This window comes from Indicator indicator, chromosome 9 (genome assembly GCF_027791375.1).
Source record: "Indicator indicator isolate 239-I01 chromosome 9, UM_Iind_1.1, whole genome shotgun sequence".
In the NCBI taxonomy this organism is placed as follows: domain Eukaryota; kingdom Metazoa; phylum Chordata; class Aves; order Piciformes; family Indicatoridae; genus Indicator; species Indicator indicator.
The window spans coordinates 8,641,760-8,664,493 of NC_072018.1; the positions used below are offsets into that span (position 1 = coordinate 8,641,760).

At 40.4% G+C, this 22,734-nt stretch overlaps 1 protein-coding gene across 1 annotated transcript; it reads left to right on the forward strand.

Annotated features, from left to right (window-relative positions):
• The first annotated feature begins 207 nt into the window (after positions 1-207).
• On the forward strand, positions 208-17,300 carry FERMT1 (FERM domain containing kindlin 1). The gene is made up of 14 exons (XM_054383543.1): positions 208-358; positions 1,131-1,364; positions 3,448-3,594; positions 4,174-4,387; positions 5,383-5,485; positions 7,022-7,129; positions 8,036-8,167; positions 8,308-8,357; positions 10,734-10,858; positions 12,148-12,254; positions 12,862-13,083; positions 13,742-13,866; positions 15,748-15,889; positions 17,127-17,300. The coding sequence occupies exons 1-14, from the start codon at positions 208-210 to the stop codon at positions 17,298-17,300; spliced, it is 2,034 nt and encodes a 677-aa protein (XP_054239518.1).
• Positions 17,301-22,734: the final 5,434 nt, after the last annotated feature.

A 22,734-nucleotide genomic window follows, 5' to 3' on the forward strand; every position in this document is an offset into this window, starting at 1 on the left:
TTGCAAGAGTAATCACAAGAGCAGAGTCTGGTTCAGAGGTAACAAGATAACACATCTGAATTTCCAGTCAAGGCCTCTGTCTAAGGTGGCAGCATGGAAGTGTTTTGAGACTATGGAAAATGCATTCGTTTCATAGACTGGATGAAATATACCCTGTTTGTTTGTCTGTTGATTTTGTTTTTATAGAGCTTTTATAGGCCTTTCAAAATGATTTCCTCAAGCGAGTATGGGTCTCACTCCTGGGAGCTTTTGGTGACAGCTGATCATCAGCATGAAGAGGTACAAAAGGAATTTATACTACAGGTCACAGGGGACCTTCATATTGGAGGACTGATGCTGAAACTAGTAGAACAAATCAGTGAGTAAAGACCTGTTTAATTTACAGTGTTATTAAAGTAATATTTACAGATTTCCTTATACAAAAAGAAGCTCTTGCATATTTTGAAATGGCAGTGCCTCAGTTCTTTGTAACAGTACACTGAGTGGGTGCTGCAGACTCAGGGCTTTCATGTGGCCAGAACCCTCCTGTCTGTGACTAAAACCCCCTATACTATTACAGTGCAAAGAGAACTTTACTTTGGTTTTGTCTTCCAGTTAGACAAATATAATTGCACCAGACTAACTATATTCAACTCCCTTTCCAGACTTATTTTATAGGTAGCTAGTTTTGAGGGGTGATGAAGGTAGCAGATACCCTATTTATCCACCTGTAGCAGTCAGAGACAGGATTAGTTCTCACAAAGTCTGGGTGCACAGAAGATTTAGTGGGAGGATCTTCAGCTTGCAATACCAAGTTGCAAAGTGGATACCCTTGTTAGTAGTCCATATCCCAGCACAATCCAAGCAGCATTGGACTATGTATAGTACCAGATTCAGGAGAGGCACTTTCCCTGTGGATACCTGCAAGAGTAAGACAGTGCCACAGGCAGCACCTAGGTGGACTCTTCAGGGAAAACAAAGTTAGTTCCCAGTGACTGATACAAGTATTCAGCAAATGGGGTCTAGGTCTGAGGAACTGCAGGTGCCACTTTAATGTAAATGAATTCTCTCTTTGCAGAGCACTGTTTCTGATCTAAGTTTTTTGTTTAATTGCTCCATAGTTTTTTAATAACCATTTTGTATCTTCATAGAAATACCACAAGACTGGTCAGACTATGCTTTTTGGTGGGAGCAAAAAAAATGTTGGCTCCTGAAAACTCATTGGACGCTGGATAAATGCGGGGTACAGGCGGATGCTAAGCTACTCTTTACTACTCAGCACAAAATGCTGCGGCTTCGCTTGCCAAACATGAAGACCGTGAGACTGAAAGTCAGCTTCTCTTCCATGGTATTCAAAGCTGTCAGCGACATCTGCAAAATTCTCAGTAAGTAAAGCTAAATCCCCTCTGACAAGTAAGTTGGAGAAGTTTATTAAGTGATTTTGTTTTGATGTGAAGTCCTTACGGAACTGCTTAGCTCAAGGAGAAATTTGACCGAGTTGATTCAAGATCAAAAGACAATTATTTTTTTTTTTCAGTATCCAGTGCATGTCAGTTGTTCTCAGTCTTTGTGACTGATACAGATAGCATCAGAAACGTGTCCTATGAGCTGCAGGAGTACTGGATAATCCAAAGGCCTGTTGATGGTTTTGTAGGAATCCTTGATCTCCTTGAGCAGGACTCAGTCTTGCTTATTGTATGCCATTGACTAAGAGCTTGATCTTAACAATCTCCTACACCAGTCTGTACCAGAGGTAATTTTACTGGTGCCAACTGATTTATCACCTGTTTTCACTAGCATTAATGGTACTCAATTTGACGTATTGGTTGTATGTATTCACTTCAGAAAGAGATGTTTTAAATGTTCAAAGCTTCTATATGCTCAAATCTCTTCAGGTGAAGGTATACCCAACTGCCCCACACAAGCCCATGAGTCTCCCAAGTCTCCACTCTTTCCAGTAATGGAGAGCGTCCAAGTAGAGATGAGGTTTTGGAGCATGCCAGACCTGTGTGCCTGTTATCAACAGAAATAAATTGAGTCTGCAAATAATCTTCAGAATCCCTTAGTTTTAGGGTAAAACAGGGATTAAAATCCTCATTTTAAATCAGATCTTCAAAGCTTAGCCCTTTAACACATTCATCTTCAGAAGGAATTTGCTACCTCATACTGACTACAGTGCAGTTTTTAACTTCATCTAGCAGTGGATTGTGAAAACTATAATATGTCTTTATTATATGTAACAGCTCAGCTAAAAGGATGCCATAATTGTTCAACTGACATTTGGCCAAATTTATTTCTCCCCACATTTCCAGACTGACTTAGTACAGGAACTCTGTAACTTGTCTTATGAATGAATACTGTCAAAAACGTCTTTGTTCACCCCAGGGTAAAAGTGTTTTTCAGAAACAAAGTGCCAGGTTTGCAACTGACAATCCATGTCTGAATCAGTAGTGCATTAGGGAGTAGTGTATAGCCAAGGCAGAATCTTGTGCATGAGTACAGTAAATAATAAAAAGGCATGAACTTCAAATACAGTGGTTCCGTTTCTGTTTGTCCTTATTCCTAAATCAGACGTTTCTTTGAGGTAATTAATCTTCAAAGGTGACTGCAGAGCCACTAGGGAGAGTTTTTCCATGTGTGATGGTTTTAAAACTGTCTTTTTGATTTTTCCACACAAAGTTCAAGCAGACAAAGCAAAATAATGTAAATAAATCACTGTTGGGTGTAAGAAAGCAAAATAATGATTATTCTAAACACTTCCATTGGAGAGGTAAAAATGTTTAAGAATCTCTACTCAAAGTTGGGGCAGTCTGAGTCTGACTTGGCTTGCTTGCTGGGCTTCTGTTTGTCTGGCAGCTTCTTCTTTTCTGGCTGAAGATAACACACTGACCTGGGTGAGCTAAGTCTAAGAGCCTCTCTGCTTCTTGACTCTCTGCCTTCTGCCAGGGGGGTCTGGGGGGATTCTTTCTGGTCTTGGGGGGGAGGCCCCTCAGGGGAAGCAAAGGGGGCTTGGTTGTGCTTTTCTGTTGATTGTACATATTTATAAATGTTGTGAATAGCATATATTTGTACATATTCATTTAATTTCATCATAGATTGTAGATTTGCTTGTAAATACAGCTTTCATTTGCTTCCAGACTGAGCTAGCCTGGTTATTGTCTGGGGGGTGGGGATTTCAGCTCTCACACTGTTACACCCTGGTGTTCTGAAATGCAGAACACTTGCATGCAGAATGCTTGCTATAAAAGCAGGCTTAAATCCTGTCAAAACTCACTCTCACAGCCCAAAGTCTCTTGTTACTGAATTACTGGATTTTCCACAGCTACTGCTTTCAACCTGCTAAAAATAAAATTGAAATTGCAACATGGAGCTTCCTCAAATGCTGTTACCAACCATGGCCTTTTTTGGATGTAATCTGCTAAGTTTCAAATGTTTCATCCTGCTTCACTTCCCAAATTGCCATTGTAGATATTAGACGGTCAGAAGAACTCTCTTTGTTGAAGCAATCAGAAGACACACTCAAAAAGAAAAAGAAAAAAGACAAGAACAGCAAAGAACCACATACAGAAGATATTTTAAACCTGTGCAACTCTCCAGTGAGTTCTGGATTATCAGGTAATGAAAAATCAATATGATTTTGTTGTCACTGAAAATCAAAAAGAGGGAGAAATTCTTTGTTACACAACTAAACCCAGAGAGACCAGTTTAATGGAGGATGGTAGTCAGACACAGTTGGCCTGAAATAGGTGGCTTCAAAAACTTACTGAAGTCTCCACTATATCAATATTTCTCTGTTGTCTTTTCAAATTTCTTCCTTTCCATTGATGTGAAAAAGGCCATACCAGAAAACAGGTAACCAGCCATGGGCCTGCACACATTATGCGCTGCTGTTCTTTGAAAACATGAGACCACTCTTAAAATATTCAATAAGTTTGGCAAACTGCAAGGAAAATGAGAAATAAAGGCTTGAAAATATGTTTCATATCTCTAGCACAACTGAGAGATCTCAGAGAACGAGATCATTTCTGTCCCTGAGGTCACTTCACCCATGAAAGGACAAGACCTGCTGTAAACAGCAGAGATAGGAGACTGTCTTAAAAGAGAAGGTTCAGTCTTTTACGATATAAAGTGGTGGACCACCCAAGTCTGAAGGCAGTTTTTCCTGGAATTATATATTACTCTCTTGACCTGCAGGAAGTCCTGGTTTATACAGTAAAACCATGACACCTGTTTATGACCCAGTCAGTGGGACACCAGCTTCTTCTACAATTACTTGGTTCAGCGACAGTCCCTTGACTGAGCAGAACTGCAGCATCCTTGCCTTCAGCCAAACCAACTGTTCTCCGGAAGCACTAGCAGAGATGTACCAGCCTCGGACTTTAGCAGACAAAGCCAAACTCAGCGCAGGGTAAGATGCCTCTTTGAGATCTTTGTTGGCTTGCTTAACAAGGGTAGAATTAATTCATCTTTTCAAGTGTAAAGCAGAATTTGAAAACAAGCCCCTGGCTATATTGAGACTTTAAAATGTGCTTTGATCTAGGGTTTGATTCAGAAATAGTTACTCTTTTTAACTTTTTTTCCTTACTCAACATTCTTGGTTAGGCAATTTTGTTTGCAGTGATGAATGATGTAATTGTGCAGGCTCTGGACTAAATTCTGTTGTTAGATGAAGACAAATCCAGTTTAACACTGTAGGCACAGCTAAAGGACAGTGTGGATAGGAAACTAAAGGCTTTAAACAGACAGTGGAAATACAGGTGGATAAATTTTAATAAAGCTCTAAGGCATTACAAACAGGTAACTTAGTGAATTATGCACAAGCAGACATTTATTGTACACCACAGAGGAACACAGAGAACTGGGGGGTTTAGTGGTACAACTGTTTGAGAAGATTGTGTCTCTAGCATTAAAGTACGGACTATAATTTTTTGATCTGTGGAACATTTAACAATGACTTTGACATTTTTGTTGGACTTCCCTGCAGAACAGAAGCACCTAGAATGATAAAACAGCAAATACTGAAATGAAAAGCAAGAGTTCTGAATATCACAGGTGCCTTTTTGTCCTGAATTAAATGAACCTCACTTCTATGGAGATCAAGAATAAAGAATCTTACTGGCATAGGTCACCCCACAGCTAGTTACTACTCAGTTTCTGGCATCTACTCCTGATGTTTTGAATAGTGCTGAAGAAAAAAATAGCAAGATTGTAGGTATTCTGTATATACAATGAAAGTGGGAAATCCATATGAATGTTGCACCTTCTCAAGTTATGTGACATTTTCTCAGCTTTGCAGAAATTAGAGCTGTTTGTTCCCACTTTTGTTTCACCATTACATTGGAGCTCTGCAGGTGTGACATTTTTTCCTGTACAGATGAATCTGTGGGTTGTTTTCTTCCACAGCTGGCTAGATTCCTCTCGATCGCTTATGGAACAAGGCATTCTGGAGGACAATCAACTTCTTTTACGCTTTAAATATTACACTTTCTTTGATTTGAATCCAAAGGTAAGAGCTTTGTTTTTATTGCTATCCATTGTTTGCCTGCTTTCATGTCAAAGAGCTATAGCACAAGGATACAGAATTTAAGCTAGGATTTGTTACAGGCCCTTCAGAGATCAAATTAATCTTCTTCCCCTCAGCTAAGGCTGCACTTTTCCCCTCTAGACACTGATTCACTGTTCCTCACCTGAAATATGATCTGAAGAGCACCAGAAATAGTATCCAGATTTCCAGAGGCGATGGTTTATTTTATGCTTCTCTTTTAACAAGAAAATTTAAGGGGAAAACTAAACCAACCAACATATCCTAAATGATGTGAAGATAAAAGCTCTGTTTTTGAAAATGGACTTTAAAATGACATTTATTTTCCACTGCCCTTTACTGAATATTGAGCTTTTCTGGGCTAAAGCCTGCAGAAGCACTCAGGCACTTAAATTCATTTCAGTGTGACTGCTTGATTTGGAACCTTTGGAAACTTTTGGAACTTTTGTAAAGTTCAGCAAAAGTGTTTAAGAACCATTTGAAAAGAAGACTGAGTCTTCAGAACTCACTTAAATGCTTTTCTCAAGTGGCCTCTCATTTGCCTTTATTTCCATTAAAAGTCAGTCATGGTAGTTATGTTAAGCCAGTGTTTTCATGGCTTGGGTGATACCTTTAGTGCAATTAAGGCATGATCATTGAGAAGTGTAAATCAATAAGAATTCAAACGTGAATTTTAGAGGATTTGACCTTCATATTTGTATTTTCTGAAAATTCTGTAAAATTCTTTAATTTCAGGCATCTCAGATAAGGCATTTTCTAGTTCAGGTAGCATGTTTTCAGGTGAAATCCACTAAAACTCACCTACATGTCACTGCTTTAAAAGCCCAGACATTCCCCCTTCTTTGCCCTAGCCAAAGATGAGACAGCCCAGAACAGCTTCAGGCAACTTAATAGCTCACCACTATTGGGAGAGAGAACGCTCTGAGGTTTACCCTCCCATCACCTACCTTTCACCAGCTCTGGGGTTTGAATATTTTTGTGAGTCACTTCAGCTTACTAACCACGTAGATAATATGAAACAGTAATTATCCAAACAATGTTTAAAGCAGTTCACAGCAGGAGCTGACAAATGTCAAGCCTGTGCAAAGACAGAGCCAAAACCAAAAAAGCTAAGAGCAGGAAAGGGGAACTGAGGAAGTTTGTGTCTTTTGACTGTAGCAAGCTGTTGAATGTCACATTCGTATCAGCCATGTCACATTATTTTCACTTTCATAGTGTGGTTTCACGTTTTGGTTAAGCCAGTCCGAGGCCTACTACCACAAAACAGGACATCTTCATCTCCCCTTCTGATTCAGCCAAGAACTTCTCATTGTTGGATCAGCAAGTTGCACACAATCACATGAGCTAGTACAAGAGAAAGATGGGAATGTACAGCAGGGCAGAGACGGGGGAAGAAAGAAGGAACCTTTATGGCTTCAGCCCTGTGTTAGATGAGCTGCAGCTGATTGTGAATCTGTATCTTGCTGGTCATTAATGACCAATGTTGTTCTCTTGCTACAGTATGATGCAGTGCGAATAAACCAAATATATGAACAAGCCCGCTGGGCCATCCTGTTGGAAGAAATTGACTGCACAGAGGAAGAAATGTTGATCTTCGCTGCACTGCAGGCATGTACTTGATTCAAGTTGCAAAACTTGTTTCCTCAAGAGGCAGGCACAAGCTAGGACAAGAACAGGCTAGAGGCCAGGCCAGTAGCTCTATACAGATTGCCGGTTTGCTTTTTGAGCGAGAAACAATACACAGCATCCATCAGCTAAGCCCACTGCATTCAGTAGCAGTACACACCATTATTCAAACTGACACATACAATTATGAAACCATTTACTGACATTATCTAAAGCAAACTGTACCCAGGAAGTACCTGATACCAGCCTAATCTAAAGGGGATTGCTATCAAGTGTTGCTTCCCATACCAGCTACCATCCTTTCACATATTTTTCATGAGCATTTATCTCATACATAAATATATATGCTCACAACAGGCCAAAATAAGCTATAGCATGATGTGAAGACAGGGATGTTATGGAGTACACAGAAATACAACATGACCTAGTGTGGCTTAATCTCTGACCATGGATAATAAGGCAGAAATGTTTATTAATAATTAATTCCTTCATTTTAAATGTAAATGAAGCTGCCAAGAAACGTATGGCTTGCTGCTACAAAACACCACAGAACCTTGGTGCCAGGTTTCCACCTGATGTGGATGGCAATTTTAGCTGACAGTACTAGGTATGCAAATATTAGCAGCATCAGCCTCACAGAACAGGGACAACTATACAGTGAAAGAACACAAACAGTGGCTATTAAAATTGGAAATTGTTATCAGTAATTGCTCTGGAGATCAGTGGAGATTCCTCTTCCCTTGTGAAAAAAAAAAAACTCGTTTCTGTGCTGCAGTATTTTATGCAGTTGTCCAAGACTTAGGAAGACCAAATGGTCTATTTTCATACACTGTGATTGTCTGTGGCTAATTGATATATTAACTCTTTGATATTGATGTTTTATTTTAGTATCATGTAAGCAAGTTATCACTGTCATCAGAGGCACAAGATTTCACCTGTGAGTCAGAAGCAGATGAAGTAGAAGCTGCACTTTCTAACCTGGAAGTGACACTGGAAGGTGGAAATACAAATAACATTTTGGTATGTCCTTTAAGATCCCAGAATTGTGTCAAACACATCAACTCTAATGAGCCTACCTGATTCCTGATTTTTTTTTAACAGAATTAACAGACTTTTACAGAATGCATTGTACTAAAATTATTCCTAATTATTCCTGATAGGAGGACATCACAGACATCCCGAAACTTGCTGATAATCTCAGGCTAGTTAGGTGAGTTATTAAAACTAATAACAAAAAAAAAAAAAAAACCAACAAAAAAAAAAAAAAAAAAAAAAAAAAGAAAAAGCTTAACTATGCAAGAGATCTCTTCAGCTTTTCATTCTAATGTAACAGCACATCCTACAGTTATAAATTAACAAATACACCAGATAGATCTAACTAGCTTAACACCATCGTCTTCAAATCTTTCTCTCACTGCTTCTGAGCAAGATTCTCAGCAAATCCTTCTGGCTCTTGGGGTGCTGGGATACCTATACTTGTGCTTATTAAAAGACTGAGCTCTTTATATTTCCTAGTGTTCATCAATCATCATCTCTAAACAAAAGGGGCTACAATTTTCTTTTCACTTGTATTTCACTGGTTTTTGCCAATGAAACACTGGAAAAAACTTTCAGTGCTCCCTGAGAAGAATTTCTGAAAGGAACCCTGGGGATTTATTTATCTTTTTTAAACAAAAGAAACCAACAAATTACCCCTTTCTAACCAAACACAAGGTGTCTGTTTTTTCCTAATATCAAAAGGAGTTCTTGTGATCCCACTGTAGTATTTTGGTTTATGGGTTATCTAAATAGCTGCAGCAACCTTAGGTCTGTAAACACCTTTTATCACAAAACAGTCTTTGTGTTTTAGGAAGACAAAGATTTCTGTTGCACAAATGTTTATCAGATTCCTTCTGTGGACAAATCATATTTGCAGTCAGTGAGCTGAAAACTGCACCTGAAAATGTTTCACTGTTAAGAATGGTTAATTATTACTTTCCAATAGGATTTTTATTTGCCATTCAAATTACTATAGTGGCTTAAGATGAAAGGGAGTTGAAGCCTTTTAAGTTCTGTCAGTTACTCACCTCTAACAATGGATTGTTTATTTGGCCCAGCAGTAGAGCAGATTTCTTTGAAAAGCATTCAGTGGTTATATTTCATCATGAAAGAGTTCCTATATACATAATAAATCACTTAGTAAACCTAAGACATTGTAGGAACTAGGGAAGTTGTATGACCTTTTTTTGAAGGAACAACAACATTTTGTTACTATCATTTTATTTGCTTAATTGTAAACCTGACTGCAAAGCTCATCACAGCATGCTGCCGACTCTGTTCACACAGTGAACTTTTATTCACATTTAGTCAAATATGTAGCACATTAGCAAACTAATAAGTCCTGCTTTCAGGTGGGTGACAGTATTGTAGAGAATTCCAACATTTTTTTCAAAACCAACAACAAAAAGCTTTCAAAACTTTTTTTTCAGCAACTCTTTTTTTATTAAATAATTTTGTTTAAAAAAAAAATATTTTTTAAGAATTATCACTGCATTGAGAAATTAAATTTGGCAGCTTTGGAAATCTTTTTTTTTTTTAATTTAAACGTAAAAATCATAATTTTCTGGAAATTATTCCAAACTAGGATTTCTAGAAAGGCTCTGAAGAAAGAGGGCATAATAAATCAGTGTTCTCCAGCTAGCAGTATACTCTTTGTACCATCATCTTAGATTTGAAGAGAATTACTAAATAGAATAGACTTTTTAACTTCATTGTTGACCTTTGTAGCTAGTTTTGAAACATTTCTCTATTAAAATACCTATGTTTCTCTCTCCTGAAATATAATGAACCTGGGATTTATTTCCTCTGCCCCTCCTGTGGCTTTGTTATTGTATTCTCAGTAGACTTAATTAAGATTTTAATCTCACTGCAGAGAGGTGGGAGTGACACAATGATTAGGTTTGACCATTAGTATCTATCAGTTTATTCTAAATTCCAAAGTAGATATTTTAAAATTTACTCTGTAAAAGAAATCAGTTAAAAGAAATTAAGTTAAATAATTAAAATGAGGATTGTATCCATCTACTTCCATGTGTGTAGAGCTGGAGTAACACTGCCTTAGAGGAAGAAGGTGATTTAAACTACAGAGCTTCTATAAACTTAGTGAAGGAACAGAATTTTGTTGTGTCAGATACTATTCAGATAAAGCCATAAAGCCAAAAAATTAATACAAGTTAGTTTTATGAGTGCAAATCTAGGCAAGGAGCTATAGGAAAATTAAGCTAATTCTGGTGTGTGTGAACAAACTAGAGGGTTACATTAGTGTTACTGAGTTCCTGTGAAAACCAGAATTAGTCTGTTGGAAGGGAATGGCTTTGATTAGCAGTGACTTTGAGGAGTAAAAACCATATCCATACCCAGGGTAATTTGGGTGCAGTGTGGGTTCCAAGTGTTTGCCACCCCCTTAACTGACACAAGTATGAGTAACTCAACTGAAGCTATCTGTGTAACCTCAAAGCAGTTTGAGACCCACAGTAATATTTATGAATGATGACAATTTGTACATCTCAATATAAAATGTGATTTGTTTGTTTTTTTTTTCTTTTAGGCCCAGGAAGCTGTCACTCAAAGCTATCAAGCCATACTGGTTTGTCTTTAAAGACACTTCAATATCCTATTTTAAAACCAGGGAATCTGCACAGGGGGAGCCTATTGAAAAACTCAACCTAAAAGGTAGGAATGGAATTTTCCTTTCTTTCCTTCTTCTGTTGGATTTGTGAACTGAGTAAATCAAGAAATCCCTGCAAGACTCAGGAAGGGAAGCACAGTAGCATTTAGTCTTGACACTTTCAGTTACTGAGACTCCAGAGCAGGCAGCCTGTATCTTCAGGAGATGCCTGAACAAAAAGGATTCAATAGCTTAGCCCAAACCAGGATTATAAAATGCCAGGCAGTGATGAATTCACTTAAAGACGAGTCAGAAATTGTGATCTGTGTGACACTTTTATTTCCAAATATTTTTACTTTCTCTTACATGGTCCTACTCACCTCTGTCCTTGGCAAATGCACACTGGAAGTAAAGGATGGTGTGACTATACAGCAAACAAGAATGACATAGGTTGTGCCTATGTTCTGCTGTGCAGGGACAGCTCCAAGACCTTCTTTAGGGCTTTCTTGTTTCATGCATGGGGACTTCCACAGCTACAACCAATTTTAGGTACCTCTGGAGGAAAAACCATGGCTGTACACACAGCAAGCACCATCACCACATAGAGCATCCATCTACATTTACTCCTGCAGGGACTTCATTAGTTCAGCATTAGGGAGTCAGTGATGCCCAGGATTCATCCTAGAATAAACCTTTGAAATAGAAAGATTGAACTCTGTGAACAAATGGCTCTGCATACCAATCTGCATATCCTCAGGTCAGATAAATGCATGGTTAAACTAGCCAGGGTGGCTGGAACCTCACAAGCAGCCCACAGCCTTGGTACCCCTTGACGGCAAGGGGAACTGCAGGCATCCACAATCCAGCTGAATATAGAAGGCCTGTAATAGCAACATTGACTTGAAATACCAGGTCCCAAGAGTTCTCTGGGATTCCTGAACTGGCCAGCTCTATTGTAGATGTCACGCATGTATCACTGTCATTACTCAGCTGCTTCTGAAAATAGAATCCAGGCTTTTAATTCATTTAAGGTAAAATTTTTAAGTGTGTCTGTCTCATCAGTTCCTCTCCATTTTAAGTGTTGAGTGTTTCTAAGATCAGGCTGAGGTTTTGAGAGCACTTGCATCCTTGCGCTTCTGCGCTAACATGCTATTTAAGCTCAGAGCATCCATCACCCTGGCAAGCCAGACCAGGCAGTGGACTAGAATCAAAACCTCTCATTAGGCCTAAGGTTCAGAAGTCTTGGTCCTTGATCTCAAAGAAAACCAACCATTAGTCACTGTTCTTTAATATTAATCAGTTATTGATGTAGCAATTAAATAAATTTCTTTCTTTCCAATTCTCTGTGATCTAGGATGTGAAGTTGTACCAGACGTCAATGTTGCAGCGAAGAAGTTTGGGATCAAATTACTGATTCCTGTTGCTGACGGCATGAATGAAGTATATTTAAGATGCGATAACGTGAGTAGTAAGAAAAGGGAAAGTTTGTATTCCAGATTGATTAGCAGATTGTCCAGAAGGCCCACTGCCCTGTCCTAGAATTCGTATAGAAAATAAGGATGCTGCAGAGAGTTTATCTGTATGTTTAGTAAAATTTAAGAATGATGTGGTGGCCTAACAAATACTTAGTGGTTGAGGAGACAAAAGGACAGTAATTCTGTTTTTAGCAGTAGTTTCCAGGTAAAGCTGCTGAAAAAAAAAAAGAGAAAGAAACGTTTTTAAAAGTAAAAAGAAGTAATATATTGTTTGAGGGTTTTTTTTGAGTACAGAGGCTTGGAGTTTCTCTTCTGTTTTCTTAACTAGAACTCTTCCCATTCAGATGAGGGTAGCATGATAAAGATCTTACATTTGTTTTCAATTTCCATTTATTTGCACTGAAACTTACAAAGCCAAATCGTGAAAAAACGTTCATAGTCACACAATAAAATTCCCAAAAGAATCTATTCTGAAGTACTGAATTAAGTGGACTAACCCAGAGTGGGTTTATCACACAGTGAAAGATGTGTGAGCAGCAGCCATCTTCAGAAATGGTTTGTCCAAAGCCATCAAACAGTTGTCTTTGTTGCAGGAGAATCAATATGCTCGGTGGATGGCTGCTTGTGTTTTAGCCTCAAAAGGTAAAACAATGGCTGACAGCTCATATCATCCTGAGGTCAACAAGATCCTTTCATTTCTAAAGATGAAGAACTGGACCATGACTCCCCAGGCTGTCTCCGATCCAGAAAACATAGATATGAAGCCAGAATGCTTTGTCTCACTACGTTACACCAAAAAATACAAATCCAAGCAGGTATCCTGAGCATGGCTTGATGGTTGAGTATCGGTGGTTCCAATGATTTCTTAGAGGTGAGGCTGGACAGAGCAGCATTTCGAAACCATACAGTAGAATCATCTTGCAGCACTCATTTGCCTCTTTGCAAGAGGCTTTCCCTTAAAGTGAGTATGGGGACACTTGGCACATCTTCCAAGCACTCCTATATCCACACCATCTCTTAAGTCACTCTCATCATGTTCTCCTCCTGACAATTCTGTCCCTGAAAGTCTCTTCAAAGTAAGCAAACAAAATTTTTAAGGACAGGAATTACTGTCTGCATGTTGAACATCAGTGTCTTCCTCCCCTCTTGACTGGGGTGCCTCTCCTTCCTCTTCACCAAATTTCTTGCCCACTGCTTTTGCTGCAAAAGAGCCTACGCATCCTCAGGACACAGCCTCCAGAGCAGTGTGCTGCAACTAGACCCAGTGCAGCACAAACCGAGACCTGAGACCTTGCTGCACTGTTCTGCCCTTGTACCTCAGGTTCTGTCCCCAGGTGCCCTCTGTAGTGTATGAATGGTGACGACTAAGTGTCTGAACACAGCATCAGGGCTAATGATGTTTGATTTAGTGAAAGCAACAGGATTTTTGTTCTCCAGTCAACTGAAAGCTTCCTCTCTTCCTGTGTTTCCCAGCTGGTTGCTCGTATTCTGGAAGCCCACCAAAATGTATCCCAGATGACCCTAGTGGAGGCTAAGCTGCGTTTTATTCAAGCATGGCAGTCCCTTCCTGAGTTTGGCTTATCCTACTACGTTGTCAGGTAATCACACTGTCACAGTGATGTCAAGCTGCCATAATATGTTCACGCTCAGTGACTTGCAGGAAGTTCTTACACTTCCTGTTCTGGAAACATTCTTTATTTTTTCCTCACATACCTTATGTAATTCTAGTAACTTTCAAACTGCTGCATTTTTCTTTTTTCTGTAGCAGTAGCACTCAGTAGCTTTATTCCTGGAGTGACATGCTCCATTATGTCTGCCTTCATACTGAACTGTCAGGTTGTGCCTGAAATAACATCTCACTAGGATGTTTGCTTCATTGACATAAACTAAAATGCAGAACATGCATGTCTTGTTGGTGTTCTCAGGCTTGCAGTATTCTTGTTCATCCAGCTCATGCTCATTGGATCAATCTGGTATTTTGGATTTTGGATTCGATTTTATGATGAAACGTTTTTTGCTGAGCGTAATTTATTTGATATTTCATTAAGAAAGCAGCAAACATGACCCCTTTCTTAACTGGATCTGGAAGCACAGACAGCACAAGAAAGGTCCTGTTGTGCTGACAGCAGTTTCCTTGGATATTTACCTTGAACATGGCAGGGTTCTGACCTGCATTATTTCTTCTTAACAAAACACCAAAAAAATTAAAAGTATTTACACAGGCATACTTGGAGGCACCTTCCTTAACTTGTGCTTAACACCTCTTCCAGGGCTACTTGGGAATCATCAGCAGTATAACCTGAACCATTCTTTGGCACAGAGGCCAGGTGATGAAGAACAGCTCATATCTGTACTGTTAAACTCTCTGGTTTCCCAAAACCCAGTAGCCTCATGTGAACTACCAGGTCACATTGGTCCTTATATGTTCCAACTCCTGAACCATACCTGGGAGTCATTTGAGAGCATGCTGCTTGGCTGCAGCCACAATTCTGCCTGAGACTCTTTTCCCAGCTGAACGAAACACAAGTTCAGTCCTTGTCAGGATTCAAGTTACTAACACAGATAGAGATGTTTTACCCCATCTGTCACCCTTAATTCCATTAAACAAACCAACCAACCCAACACCTAAACTGCATTTTTTAGCATAAGCAGAACTCCTGGTGAATTTCTGCAAACTGACAAGCAGTATCTCCGTGGGAGCATTAAGTAAAGCACAGATTTTTGTCCAGGTCACATTCCTTCCCTATGGGACAGCTTCAAAGACACAAGGTTCAGAAACAGGATCAAAAATACTGAAAATATTAACAGCAGACAGATGAGATTTCTTCCAGCCTTCAGAATGAAAGTAGAAGAATATTTCTTTACTAGAGTAATCTTTTCCTAGCTATTCCAAACTCAGAAATTTCTGTCCCCTAAAAAGCTGTGTTATTTCCATATTTATTTCTCATCTCTAATCAAAAGTAAGTTGAAATATTTCAGTATTTTTGTAATTTGATTCATACTCAGTAATATGCATATATTGCTAACAATTGTTTTGATAAGTTAATGGCAATACAGGCTATAAAATATTTAATATGTGAATTAAATATAGATATATAAATGTTGTTGAATACAACTAGAAGAACGTGTTTCACCATCAGTGAAACGAAGCAAGGAAAATTATTTTGGACATTTTTCCAGTAAAAATATAATCAAATTCTTATGTTTTGGCAGAAAAATCTATTTTAGCAGAAAATAATCAACTGGAAAGATTTCAGCCAGATCTACTTCCCTCATTATTTTCCATCTTATACCATGGTTTGCCAGCCTACATTCTGTGCTTTATAACAAATACTGTTCTTTAAAGCAGGGTCCAAGGTCTCCTCAATCCCAGGTCGTTGTGACTTGTCACACATGTTCTGCACTTTCAGAGGGCAGGTGAAATGTTTTTCCTGCAAACCAGATCTGCTCAGAAGTTTGTGGTTGGGTTTTTTTTTCAGATTTAAGGGAAGCAAGAAGGATGATGTACTTGGGGTGTCCTATAACAGGCTCATACGAATAGATATAGCCACAGGAGATCCTATCACTACATGGAGGTTCTCCAACATGAAGCAGTGGAACGTGAACTGGGAAATACGCCAGGTAAAACTGGAATGGCTCTCTGCATTCAGTCACTTCAGACACTGGAAAGTGCTTCCAGAACATCTTTTTAAACCTCAGTGTGAGAAGATTTTGAATGTGTTGTGACATGTTATTAAACAATCTAATTTTTTTTCTTAATGGAGTCTCTGGTCAGAAATCAGAAACTAAAAGATCTCTGGTTTAAAAAGTTCCTACCAAGCTTATTCTTTATAAGATGCCCTTTATTTTGGTAGGGTGAAACACAGAGATGCAATGGTAAATTCCAACCCACTATGTTTATGCTCTGTCACAGTAAAAATGTCATTTTAACTCTGTACAGTCTACCTCATGCATCATACTCCAAATTGTGGTGATTCAGTCTCTATTAAAGACTGAGGGGACAGGAACTCAATTTGTCTTTCAAATCCCAAACTGAGAGTGCAGGGCCAGGGTGGGAACTCCTCTGTGTCAGTATGTGGTCCTCCATGATTTATACTGGGGTGCTCCAGACCCTGATGAAAGCTGCTCAGTAGAGTCAGCCATTGCTCAGCAATCCACTGGAGAGTTTGGGTTCGAAAGTTTGAAGCCAGCTCTGTAAATTGAGGGTTTCTGGGGCAGAACTAGCATGACCTGATGTAAATTCAAGCAGCCTGCTTTTTCTGCTTCCATCTGCAGGAGCCAGGAGAGATCAGGTACAATCCCCATTGCTCTCCTGCAGAACTCCCTGTGTGAGAGCCTGTGATGCTGGTAAAGCTGCTGGGTTTGCTTTAAGTCCTTCTCATTAAAAAAAAAAAAAAAAAAAAAAAGAAAGAAAAGGGTGGGGTGGGGTGGAATCCAGTTCTAGAAACTAAGCTCAGTTTGCTGGATTTTAGAACTGACAGTAGCTGGAAATCAAAACCTCTCCCCCTAAAGCACATTTAAGGTCAGCATGTAACAATTAACAGTATTAAATATTATTAAGTGTACAAAGAGTTAGGAGTGCCATTCCTGTTCTCTTCAGTGTTCATTTCATATGCCGTTAGAAAAAAAAAAATGTAGTTAAAAGCATGGTTTTGTTGCCTTCCTCAACAAGCAAAAAAGATTCTGACCACAAGAGGGCTCTGCCATAGCGGAAAATTAACAAGCAGCCAAACGCCCTCAGCATGCAGCAGACCTGGCAATCTTGGTTAGCAGAGGCAGGTATTTATGGCACACTTGCTCTTTTTTTCCAGATGTAGCTTCTTTCTGTCCCTGATTTTGCCATGTGTATTTTCTTTAGGTTGCAATCGAGTTTGATCAGAACGTGTCCATTGCTTTCACGTGTCTGAGTGCAGACTGCAAAATCATCCATGAGTATATTGGGGGCTACATCTTCTTGTCAACCCGTTCCAAAGACCAGAATGAAACACTGGATGAAGATCTGTTCCATAAATTAACTGGAGGTCAGGAATGAGGTGAAGTAAATTCTCTTCCCTCTGCCCACTTCTCCCGACAGCTAAGAAGAACAGAGACTAAACAAAATCTCTATGACTGTTAATTGCTAAATAATGATCTTGTATATGTCAATTCATATTGTCATACCACTGGACTATTTACAGGTTTTGTTAAATATCAAAGCCAAGGTCACTGGATACATCATCATTAGGAAAATTAAATTGTCTTTGTTTACCTTTTGTACAGCTAGGAGTTTTTAAATAAAAACAGTGCCTAGCCACTTGCCATTTTTGAAACTAGTATTTTTAATTGCAACAATCTGTGTAAGCATCCAGAACAAGTACTGAGGACATCATACAGCAAATTTTGTTCTCTGTTACAGCCATGCAACTCCCAATGTTAAACTGGCCATTGCTAAAAAGGCTGGCGTTTAACAGAACCAAAGCTGAACAAATACTCATTTTAAAGCTGCACGACTTGTCTAGCACTTACCCTGAGAACAAATACATTCCATTAGTGTTTTGAAGGGCTGCAGACTGAGTTATCACAACCCAAGCAGTGATTACACATTGATCAAAAATGTAACACCCATGTCTACCTTCAGCCACTTAAGTAGTTCTCCTAAAGCCAAAGGAAATAGGAGACACCTAAACCAAAGCAAAAAACTGGATTCAAAACGTCAGTCTTTTGTGGAACTTCATTAATTTCCAGGTTGAAAATTAATGCTTTAGGTACTATGTAAAATTATTTGCTGTGACTCTAAACTAAACTAGTTCATGAGTTGAGTTAGGAGCTAAAATGCCAGTAGAAATGATCTTACTCATGTATGTAATACAGCATACAAAGAGATTACTCAGTGGTTCTGTGTCAGAAGAGCCTGGTGTGTGGAGTTTAAATCATACCTAAAGCCCCCACTGAGGCTTTGCAGTCAGGATGATCCTAGAATAGTTTCAGTTGGAAAAGACCTTTAAAAGATTGAGTCCAACCATTATCTAAGTACCAAGCATGGTGATAAAACATGTCACTTAGCACCACATCTCTGCATCTTTTAAACACCTCCAGGGAGGGGGATTCAACCACCTCCCTGGGGAACCTATTCCAGTGTCTGAGAACCCTTTTAGTGAAGTCTCTTCTAATATCCAGTCTAAGCCTTCCCTGGCTCAACCTGAGGCCATTTCCTCTTGTCCCATCACTTGTTACCAGGGAGAAGGGACCAACACCCATCTCACTCCAACCTCCCTGAAGGTTGTAGAGAGCAACATGGTCTCCCTTCAGGCTTATTTTTTCCAGCCTAAACCACCCCAGTTCCCTCAGCCATTCCTGATATGACCTTCTCTAGACCCACTGCAGAACCTCCATTTCCTGTAGTGAGGGCCTGAAAACTGAAGACAGTACTCAATGTGTGTCCTCACCAGTGCTGACTAGGCACATAGGACAATCACTTCCCTGGACCTGCAGGTTACACTATTCCTGATACAGGCCAGGATGCTCTTGGCCTTCTTGTCCACCTGGGCACACTGCTGACTCATGTTCAGCCAGCTGTCGATCAACACCTCGAAGTCTTTCTCTACTGAGCAGCTTTCCACCCACTCTCTTCTGTGGCCTATAGTGTTGCATGGGGATGTTCTGATCCAAGTGCAGGACCCAGCACTTGGCCTCATTTAGCCTCATACAAATGGCTTCAGTCCACTGATCCAACCAGTCCATGTCCTTCTGTAGAGCCTTCCTACCCTCTGGCAGATCAACACTTCCTCGCAGCTTAGTGTCATCTGCAAACTTACTGAGGGTGCATTCAACTCTCTTGTCCAAATCATTGATAAAGATATTAAAGAGAAACGACCCCAATGCTGAGCCATACTGATGGCCTTGCCTGAATTAGAGCTCCTCATTTGGCAATGACCGACCCTCACAAATCGTTTATGGGGAAGCACAAGCTGTACTTGCCCCCCTCAAAGCAGAGCTTCTCACACAACTGTTGCAAGGAAGCCCTGTAGGTGCTACCCATTGTCTAAATGATCTGAACACGTGAACGCAGAGATAGGGGAACTGTACTTCTCATTACCAGTGTGGTGCACATACCTGCCTGCAGTCCAAGTTGTCTGGACTAGGATTTCAGGGAAAGTACCAAATACTTGCATTTTTTTCCCCTGCCCCTCCCTAGTTTCACTCCATGCATCACTGCCTGCTGAGTAAAACCTCTTGCTGCTCTGTACAGAGTTCTGCCAGCTCATCCTAGCTGGCTGTGAGCCCCTCTGTCATTTTAGCTTTAAGGGAATGATCTCTTCCTTGCTGCTGTCCTCATTGTTCCTTTAGATCTTCAGCTATCATCTCTCCTTCGTCCACTCACCTTGCAAAGCTTTTCTATGATAGGTAAGGAACATTTAGGAAAGGAATATGTTTCTATCCAGCTGCTTTCAGGGCTGCATATGACTATGGCTCTACTTCTACAGTCATCTCTAGAGAGGCCAGAGTAGGAAGGCACAACCCAGTGCACTGTACCTCCCTAATTCCATGCTGGATATGGTCAGTGGCTCCTGAGGAGGCCTGCACCATCCTGCTTTTCCTGGCACCTGCACCAGTCCAGCTCAGGGCCAGCCAATCATAGCATCAAGCCATCTTTAATCCCACCGCATCTTACCCAGCATGTCCCTGCCAGATGACAGAGGGTACCCTTAATGTGCATGAGGTACCATACCCTTACTACTCATGATTAGACTTGGCTTTCACTTCCTCACACCACCTGATTTACACAGAGTGTGAAAGACCATGGGCTCAGTGATCTATAGTAATTTAGTATTAATTGCACAGTGCCAGGTATGTGTGATGTTTTACAGAGAGAGTAAAAGCAGGACAAGGGCATCTGCCCTGAAATTTCATAATGCAGAGAAAAAAACCTGACAGGAATGTTGCTTAGATAAAAGCAAAAACCTTTAGGAAACTAATACCTCAGCCTAGCTGCAACCCTATTCTGTCCATCATGATTAATTAAACCAAAGCCAGATCAGGATAAAACACTGCCAGTGTCAGAGGGCTGCTGTCTGTTCTTACTCATCACAAATTCCACAGGGGATTTCACCACTGATTCAGCATATGTTACTGCAGCAGACAATACACACCCCATAGTATTCAGAAACCTCAGGCTAAATAACCCTGTCCTTGCATTCTCTCCCTGTTCTCTGTAGGAAAATGTCTTGTTCTGTGGACTGACCTGCAAAACATTTTTGTTGGCTTTAGAAGTCATTCTCCAGATTTTTTTTCAGGATATTCTCATTATTAACCATCACTTGGATAACAGCCAGTTAGAAACATTCATCTCCTAAACTTTACAACCTAGTACCATTCTCACCTTCTGCTCTCTCCTTGCTCTGCTTATCTGGGTGTCACTAAGGAATGCAAGGCTCATCCCTAGCATTCCTGCAGGCAAAGGGGGTTGGTGCAGCACTTAATCAGGCTTGGGGAAGGGGCATCTTGTTTCAGCTCTGTGTGCATCACCCATGTGAAAAGGCTGACAAAAATGCCTGCCTTTACAAATGTTCCCCCAGGTTCCCAGTGAAGCTTTTATAAAAGTAGAAAAAAGAAGAAGAACAACCTGCCACTCACAAAGGGGAAATCTCTGCCTGCTGCTAGCAGATGATTTCAAGGAAATGGGTGAGAAAGGGCTGCTGTCTGCCCTGGGAAACCTTCACCAACACCTGGGCAGCTGTTTCAGTAGTACATTAGCAGTAATAATAGAGTTTGCAGCTAGGCAAAAAAAAAAAAAAAAAAAAAAGTATGACACTTGCCTCAAAACCTTGGAATCTAAAAGCAGAGACAAAGGTGAAAAAGAGCAAAATAAGAAAAGCTAAGTTTCCAAGCATGCTCTGCTTATTTCAAGAGGTTATTTTATCATTGAGAAATCAAATGCCTCTGGGTGAAGACTCCACCTCCCTTCCAGCTTCGCTGAAACAAGTGGCCCACTTGCTGGCCACTCCACAATGCTGCTTGTCTCAGCCTCCAAAATGAAATCAGTAAGCATGCACACATTGGAAGTATGGCAGCATTTGGCCCTCCAGGTTTCATAGAAGTAGATTTTTAAGAGATTAAAAATGCTACAATACCCAATGAAAATTGTCTGTACACACTGAGCTAGCACCAGAAAACACAAATACTTAACAGCCCAAGGAAAGCGAGGCCAGCACTCTGCCCCTTGGCTTCTCAGAGGAGCTTTGCAGCCAGCAGGTGAGCAAGGCCAGAGGGAAGGCAAGGTTTCCATCACCCTGGCACAGACTGGACCTTCCTATTATACCAAATTCTTCAGATTTTTTTAACCTGCTCCGATTTGCCCTTTGGCCCTAAGAGAGCACAGATCTCTGAAGGTACCTGTTAGTGAGCACGCTGATTGAAGTGCAGGGCTGTGAGCTGCTACACCAGGGGTCATCTGAGGGATTAGCCCTCATTTAGGAATTTATCTTGTCTTAGAGTCATGCCACACAAGAACAATATGTACATCTCCCCAGCCTCCAAGGGAGCTGCAATGGCTCCAGAAAGTCCTACTAAAAGACCGTATCTTGTTCTGTGGATGTTCTGGTGTTTTTCAAGGCTCTCTGCCCATGGAGATAATGAATGACATGTTCAATAGATAAGGTCTGCATACATGCAGATGCAAGGTTTATGAGAAAGCAAGACCTTTATCTGCACTTTAGCACCAAAGCAGACAGGTCTGTGTTGCCTTTTGTCATGAACTATTTTGCTGCCCTGACAAATTAAAAGCACTGACTACTATTCTCCCTGGAAATTTTGATCATTAATTGTCTTACAGTAGCAACTGAACAGCCATCCCTTTGCCATTACTTTGGACTGGTCACTATCAATTCATCTCTTTCCAGTTCCTGGCTTTATTCTCAGCCTTTGACCAGCCTATTTATTATTTGAATTGTGGGAATGCTGAGAAACCCAGCTCAGGGCAGGTCCCTCGGTGGGAGACGTTTCATAATGTTAGCAAAGGAGGAGAGAAAGCGCAGGAAGGGAATTCTTCCAAGCCACGTGGTATGGCTGATGCAGAACAGAGAACATAGCCCACGCACAGCAGGACAGGGAGAGGCCTCCCAAGTCCATCATGTGCAGCTTGAAATGCCACAGGCCCTCTCGGTAGAGAGAATTCCTCTCCGCAAGAGCAGCAGGTGAGAGCTTTGCTTTGGACACTTCCAAGAGTCTTCTAGGAAAAGTCATTTAACCTGCACGAACGCTTCCAGAACTCAGTCCCAAGAGTCTTAGAAAGAAATATAAATACTTGGAGCCTTTTATTGGAAGCCATCAAAGCCCGTCTCGGCAGAGAGAGCCTTAGCTTTACGTCATCTTGACCTGTCAGCAAGGAAACACAACGATTCCTCTCCTTTCCCCGGTCAGTGAAAGACCGCAGAGCGGCTCCTATAGACAATGATCTTTTCCCCTTAACCCCCAGCCCGCCACTCCAC

Bases quoted from the DNA above. Each gene is read 5' to 3' on its own strand.
- FERMT1 (XM_054383543.1), top strand. From the start codon at position 208: ATGATTTCCTCAAGCGAGTATGGGTCTCACTCCTGGGAGCTTTTGGTG. The intron at 5,486-7,021 runs GTAAGAGCTTTG...CTCTTGCTACAG, and splicing joins TCTTTGATTTGAATCCAAAG to TATGATGCAGTGCGAATAAA. The intron at 13,084-13,741 runs GTATCCTGAGCA...TGTGTTTCCCAG, and splicing joins AAAAATACAAATCCAAGCAG to CTGGTTGCTCGTATTCTGGA.